We start from the raw sequence: 7,614 nt of genomic DNA, 5'->3' as shown, positions 1-7,614 counted from the left end.
GCTAGGATTACAGGCATATGCCACCATACCCAGCTAATTTTTGTATTTTTAGTAGAGACAGGGTTTCACCATATTGGCCAGGCTGGTCTCAAACTCTTGACCTCATGATCTGCCCGTCTCGGCCTCCCAAAGTGCTGGGATTACAGGCCAGGCCTGAGCCACCATGCCCGGCCTATTTCATGGTTTTAAAAAAGCATTTTTTTAAAAGTAGATCTGAATATGTTTATCTTTTTTTCAAAGCAGTTGACAGGGCAGTCACACTCAGGCAAAAGAAAACTCATACTCTAAATATGTGCACAGGATGTAAAGTTGCCACATGGATGAATTAGCAGGTGCCGTGATGTTCTGAAGCTTCTGTCGGGGCTCTTGCAGGAAATGCTCACCCGAGCCCTCCGTGGCCCCCACAGCTTCCTCGCAGGCCCTGAAGGTTTCTGCACAGGAACGCGGCGACTCTGCAAGGCTGTGTCTTGGCTGCTGGCGCAGAGATACAGGGCTGAGTCTTCTGGCTGCAGGGCGCGTAGGTGAAGGTGTAAGAGAGAGCTCTTGGAGCATTCAGGTGAGAAGCGACTGGGCACACTTTCATTAATAGAGAGTTTCTCATAGTTGTAGACAAACATGAGCTCCGGCGGCTTCTTAGCTTTCTGCTTGTACCAGTACATAGCATTGTGCCCCAGATGTTGTTCACATTTCAAAGACTTCTTATTTGTCATTCCCATGACCAGGTGTTTTGGTGTCTGGGTAACTCCAGTGTCTGTGGGGACTGTAGGAGGAAAGGGATAAAATTCAGGCAGAGCCCAGGAGGAGGATTGTTGCTGCAGCCACAAGGAAAAAGCTTGAAGTTCAAGGACAGACAGTTTGAACCTAGCTCACCTGCTCCCAGGAGACAGAGAACCACACAGCAGATCAGCCTGCAGCCCATGCTAGCCTGGGGTCTGAGATGGGGCCTCTGACTGGGGTCCTCTGGGTGATAGGCTGGGCTCTGGTCTCCTTGGCCCTGATTGGTGTTTTTTTCTGTGATGTCACTGCTCCTGACAGCTTCCCCAGACCCAGGGGATGTTTCTTCCTAGCCGTTTTACACCCTAAGTTCTGATAGAAGGTAGATTTGAATTGTCTGGGCTGGGATGAATGGGCTGGGCAGAAAGGACAGATCCAGCTTTTTACCCCCCAAGGATATTCCTCTGGCAGGGATTCTTTGCTCTCAGCTGCTTCCTCATTTAGTGGATCCTCCCACTATCTCTGTCTCCCTATCTTTCAGGATTCCTCTCAGCAACAGACCACTCCCATTCAAGGAATCTCCTTCTGTCCTGCGGGATCACACAAGGCAGAACCATTCAAAACGTCCCTTCCCTCAATGTCTAGGCACAGTGGAGCCTTTTTGCCTGGCTCTGTGGAGGGAGGATGGCTGCATGACCACAGATGCAGTGTGGACCAGCGCCCATCATTCAAGGGTATGACTGTGATGCCAACCATCAACCAGGCACTGGGGAGGGAGCTGAGGGAGCACAAAAGGGATGAGCCACCTTCTGTCCCTGTAGTGGAGGGCATGAGGCTTGGCTGGGCTTAGAGCTAACATACACAGGATGCTGAAAAAGAACAACACAAGGTGTGTGGTGCAAAGGAAAGGGAAATCAGCTTGAAGCTGACGTCAGTGTGCTTGACCTGAGTACGGTCATGCTCTCATTTGAGGTACAGATGGTTCCCCGTGGGCAAGATCCCTCCTGGCCCATCTCTCCTCTTACTCTCTATCCCTTCCCCAGGTCCCTGCCTCAGAGGTTTCACAGGAGCACAGCTCCTCCCTGTGGCCAAAGCAGCATTTGGCCACTCAACAACCCAGTGTCAGGATCCAAACTGGATCCACATCCCACATCCCTGAGCAGCAGAGATGGGTTTGAAAGGCCAGGGGAGAATGAAAAGGAAAGAGATGTTGGCAACAACACAGAGAGTCAACAGTCGGAACACCAGGTATCCACACACCTAGGACATTCTAAATTTTTACTCAACAGTAATTGTCTATGTGTGAGTCTGGGCACCATCGCAATACCTTATCTCTACAAAAATTACCAAAAATTAGCCGGATGTAATGGTGCATGTCTGTAGTCCCAGCCACTCAGGAGGCTGAGGTGGGAGAATTGCTTGAGCAGGGAAGTCAAGGCTGTAGTGAGCCATGATTGTGTCACTGCACTCCAGACAGAGCAAGACCCTGACCAGCTAGAGAATAAAAATGTATCTTACATGAACTTTAGGAAATGTAATCAGTATGTCAATGTTCCATCACTTCATATATGTGATGCCACATTTCCTCATATATTAAATCAGGGGAACTGAAAGGAGATGATCTCCAAAGCCCTTCCATTTCTAAAATGTTAGAAGCCACATTAGGTCATCAGTTCTGTGGAGAGTTTTCCAACTTGAAACCAGCTGGATGAGTTCCTGTGGGTCATTTCTATTTTGCTGCATAAGCTATTTATGCTTTGTGACCATTTATTGAAATATTATCAATTTTCTTAAAATGTAAAGTTATGCCAATATTGACTTTTCATTCTAGAACATGTGAAGATACAAGTGAACACAAATAAACACAAAAATGAGATGATTCATACTTTCTAAGGATTTTTCCCATCCATTTATTGTTGTATTACAGCAGTATTACCATTTTGTGATGATCATTGTAATTGTAGGAGTGAGATTAGGGTCGTAAATCTATGTTATATGTAAATCTACACTGGGCCTAGGGAGGATACTTATCCATGATTTAAGTCAAAGATTTATAATTTAGGTTTGTTTTAACCTGGAGATATGTTCAGTCAGGAAGAAAATTTTAGCATTCCTCTAATGTATACATATTATCAGATTTTCATTGTGGCCCATAAAGCAAAAAAAAAAAAAAAAAAAAAAAAAGGTAAAGGAATGTAGATTGGATTTTAAGAAAGTGGGGTTGAATATTCTTCCCCTCAACGGGTTACTTATAGGATGGACCTCTAACCTGCTATACTAGATAAAAACCTAAAATTAATCTTGTTTCAAACTCTAATATCATTCCTATTAAAATTATTTCAATTGGTATCTACTTCAGCAAGAAAACACTTTGGTCCTTCTACAAAAAAATAGAACAAATTTGAACAAATAAAAATTTATTGCATTGTTTAGTTCCCAATAAGTAAACCCAATTGCAAGGACAATGAAAAAAAAAAAAAAAAAGCAATAGAGTTTAAACAGAAACCTTAAATAATGCTGGAAGTAAAAGGTTTAACTTTCCTAAGGACAATAGCTAACAAGCATTTCCCACAACAAGGGGTGGTGACCAGAGAGCTCAAGTCATCTGAATTAGGAATGGATCTAAGAAGGAAAATGATCTCAGGATCGTGTGAATTGCAAGAAGAGTGAAGAGTGGAATGACAAATATGAAAAAAGTCAAGTAAACGTATTTATATAAAATAGAAGCAGTATATGTGATTGAAGACAAGAGGACTTAACTGACTCCAAGACAGCTGGGAATTAGGACACAGAGTTCTAACAAGGAGCCCCAAGAACCTGTGTAAGAAAATCTTTTTTATTTTTTATTTTTCTTTGTGGGCCAGATCCTAAGTTATGTATGCAGAGGGTGGCACTCCTGAAGGCCCAGCAGGGAACAAACTCTGGAAGGCTGAAGACATGGGCAGGCATGTCAGAAGATACTCAGGGCCAGAAGGCATTGGCATTCAGACCCAGTGAGAGTGGAGAGTCGTGGTGGGAACACCATGATTCCCACTAAGACCCTGGAAAGGCATACACTAGCAATGCTGACCACATGCTGGGGCTCCCTAAGAGGGAGGGCAAAGCTGAAATAGACCCTAGCTAGTCCTACATTCAACCTTCCCAGGTAAAACCCAATACTATTTCCCAGAGATAACATAATCCAGAGCCTCAAGCGTATGTCATCCACACTGTTTCTCACTCTTTCTAACCTTTCATATAGGATATTTAGAAGTCTCCTAATTCTTCATGCCACCCAAAAATCTATCTCCTTTCTGATCCATACTACTACCAGTGTTCCTGTACCAAAATAACAGTTTCATCATGTTGTTTCACTTGGAGTAGGACCAATGGCTCACCACTGCCTAGAGATTTGTGTCCAAAGTCCTTTCCATGTCTCCCAATATCCCCAGTCATCCAGCTGTTGCTTACTCTTGAGAAGAGTTCAAGATGACTTTCATCAGAATTGGAGAGACACTTGCTGGTCACCCTTCTTGAAGAGAAGGAGCCTACAATGCACAAAGCTGCCTCCACCGGCTTCTCCTCAACACTTTCCAGTTTACCTATTGCCATGGAATTTCATGCCTCTCCAAATATTTTTCTGTTAAATAAAGTACTTACTGATCATCAGAATTGTCTCTTGATCTTAGAAATATTTCCTTCCCCCTCCTTTATGCTTGTGCTCATCAACCATTTTTAGCAATCATATTTTTTTCATAATGTTATAAAAAATATGAACAAATGTGTGCAGGACAGAAAGACAAGAAAAGGTTTCCTCCATCAGTTAAGATCTTTAGTGCTTGAAACAGGCTCCGTTTTTGTTTGTGGGGCCCTGATACTTCAGTGGCTTTGTTGGGAAGCCCTGCTCTAGCCGAGAAACAATTCTGTGAGACTTTGTGTGCATAAAATAGACGACTTCTCCACTGGGTGCACTAGCCGTCTGTGCTTCAGACTGAAACTCCATCAGAGGCCATCAGGGAGTGGAGACTGGAGCCTTGGGTGCAGGTGCACACACCGGCCCACAGCTTCCTGGCTGAACTGGGAGGTTTGTGCACAAGCACATGATGCATCTGCAGGGCTGTGCCTTGGCTGCTGGCACAGAAATACACAGCAGAGTCACCAAGCTCCACAGGCTTGATGTGAAGATTTAAATGAGCTTTGCCTAGAGATTCAGGTGAGAAGCGATTTGGAACTGTTTCATTTAAAATGGGCTCCTCATTACTGTAGATAAACATTATTTTCAGCAATTTCTTGGAGTCCTGCTTATACCAATACATAGTATCATGACCCAGATTTTGTTCACATTTAAGGGACACCTTCTTTCCCATCTGTGTGACCAGGTATTTTGGAGTCTGGAAAACAGCTGTGTCCAAGGGACCTGAAAAGGAGAGAAGCAGAATTCAGGCAAATCCCAGGAGGTAGCCTGCTGTTGTTGTCGTGGTGAAAAGACTTAGGGACTCCAACAGGATGATGTCACCTGCGCCCAGGACTCACCTGCTTGGAGGAGGCAGAGGGCCACACAGCAGAGGAGCCTGCAGCCCATGACAGAGTCAGGCAGACCAGGCAAGGCCCGGGGCAGGATTCTGGTGTGCAGTGGTGAGAAGTCTAGGCTGTGCTTTCCACTGCCGCTGAGAGGAGCTGCGCCAGTGAGGTCACAGCCTGTAATCATTTCCCCATTCCCAGGCTCTCCTCTAGCATGGCTCCTCCTTTTCACGCCCTGCACTTGCTGCTTTAAAGGAGTTTTTGGAACTTCTGGGAAAAGTTGAGAGGGTTGAATTGTGGCCTCCAGGATGTGTCTCTGACAGTCATTCCTGTGCCATCAGCCCCCTCCCTCCTCACTTCTTACCCCGGATTGACCATCTCCTCCCTTCCTCTCCCTTTCATGCCCTTCCCTCAGAGTCAGGCTGCTGTTCCTCTCTGGATCCTTTGCATCCCCTTCACAATAATACAGGACATTGTTTTGCTCTCTTGAATCTTTGTTCACGTGAAGGTTTGATTAATGGTCAACTGGCCCCCTGATTCAGAAGAGATTGGCCTGAGATTTCACCTGAGTACCAGCTACAGTCACCTAACCCACATGACTGCGATGCTAGTTCAGAGAAAACCCTGTTGAAGGGTCATTGTTGGGAGTGAACTGCAGCCCTGCTCCCTCTGATGCTCGTATCTATCCAAGGGGCAGATCTATGAGGGAACAGGAGGCTGCTAGACAATATGTAGACACCGTGTGCTGGGAACGAATGGCGATGAATGTAAACAACACGGCAGTCATGGAAAACAAAAGTAGGTGATGTCACTGCCCTTGAGTTGTCTGCAGATAATCCTCCTTCTTGGTACAAAGTTTGCAACTCAAGCTTATTGCAGAGTTTCTCAACTTGGGCACTACCGCATGTTGGATCAGGTGATTGTTGTAGGGTTCTGTCCTGTTCAGCTGGGATGCTTATTGGCATCCTTGGGCCCTACCTACCTGTGCCAATGTGACAACACAACATGCCTTCATGTTTTGTGAATTATCCCCTGTTGAGCACCCCTGTCCCCGTTATTCTTCCTGATGGTACTCCCCTCCTCTGCCAGCCATCAACCACCCAACCTCGGGGGGTGTGGCCGGGACACAGCTCCTCCTATTCTGGTCAGCAAGGCCCAGCACTCAGATCTCAGTGCCTCAGTAAGTGGCAGCAACCTCCAGGATTTCTGGTTGTTGTGTTGTTTTGTTTTGTTTACAGGAGACATGGAAAGCAAAAGTGTTTTATTGTCCATCAAAAAATTGTCCTAAGGATAGAAAGGAGCAAATAAATTGATGATGTACGTCTTCTTTTCTGACAGGGCCACTATGCTGCAGAAGGGGAAAAAAAACTACAGAAAGGAGAGAGGATAGACGCTGGGATCCCTGGGAAGAGCCAGGCTTCCAACAAGAAAGTCAAAGAGGGAAGAAAACATAGTAGTTTTATCATGGGGATAACTTAATCCACAAAAAGGTGGAGAGTTGTAGGGGCAAAGGGAATGAGGCAGATCGCTGCAGAAGAAGTAGAAGCATTGAACTGAATGATATCATGATGCATATTTTGAACACGAGTCATATTTTTGGCTGTCCAATATTTTAACCCCGTCTTATATTTGGGCAGTTCCCCAAAGTTTGCGTCTTTGCAGGAAAGGCAAGTGTGTTGATATGTTTACAAGCAAAATCTTCCATCTTTGTAGAATCAAACTCTCCATCTCTGCCTCTTCTTTTTACACTTCTCATGAGGAAACCACTTCACCTGGCAGAGCTGTTTCCCTCCTCCAGCTCCCCAAGAACTCACGGGAAAACTGTGCTGTCTCCTCTGGTGGAATAAAATAGATGAACAATCTCTTGTGCCCAATTATGTCAAATTTAGTTTCCTGAGCACAATCTTATGACGATTTCATTTCAACTGATTCCATCTCTCTGTTCACTGATGCTCAACACTGGGTTTCCAGATCTGCAGTGGGACAAGGGCCATGGTTTCACTTCCATTCGACCCAGCTGGCTGCTAGTTACGGGAGGCAATGGCCTTGATTTAAAAAATATTCTTTCATGCTGACAAAAATACAAACGTCAACATGCATCTCAGCTCATGGGATCATATCCCTGCAGGTCGACCAGCAGCTTCCAGTTTTCCAAATGAAATTCAGACCAAAACCAGATAAGACATCCCATCACAGGCCATGTGTCCCTCACCTTTGCAAAGCATCAGTTCATGCTATTTGCCTATTGAGCTATTAAAATCTCCCTTGGCCACTTAAAAAGTTGATATTTATTATTTCTATTATTATATGGATCACAAATGTTTAATCTGTAGTCATTTGTTAGCAACAATTAACACAAATGAAATGCAATGCCATGATGGATAGCGATTATTTATTAAC

At 44.8% G+C, this 7,614-nt stretch overlaps 2 gene segments (V, D, J or C); both read right to left on the bottom strand.

Annotated features, from left to right (window-relative positions):
* Nucleotides 1–284: 284 nt before the first annotated feature.
* On the bottom strand, nucleotides 285–1,249 carry LOC103227110 (T cell receptor beta variable 4-1-like). The segment is given in 2 exon segments: nucleotides 285–760; nucleotides 871–1,249. Coding segments are annotated over 2 exon segments (525 nt in total).
* Nucleotides 1,250–4,679: 3,430 nt separating this feature from the next.
* LOC140709600 (T cell receptor beta variable 3-1-like) lies at nucleotides 4,680–6,444 on the bottom strand. The segment is given in 2 exon segments: nucleotides 4,680–5,110; nucleotides 5,227–6,444. Coding segments are annotated over 2 exon segments (606 nt in total).
* Nucleotides 6,445–7,614: the final 1,170 nt, after the last annotated feature.

The sequence above is a fragment of the Chlorocebus sabaeus genome, chromosome 21, assembly GCF_047675955.1.
Source record: "Chlorocebus sabaeus isolate Y175 chromosome 21, mChlSab1.0.hap1, whole genome shotgun sequence".
NCBI classification, from domain to species: Eukaryota; Metazoa; Chordata; class Mammalia; order Primates; family Cercopithecidae; genus Chlorocebus; species Chlorocebus sabaeus.
Note: the sequence above shows the minus strand (reverse complement) of the source record. Positions and strands in the feature narration are given on the sequence as shown.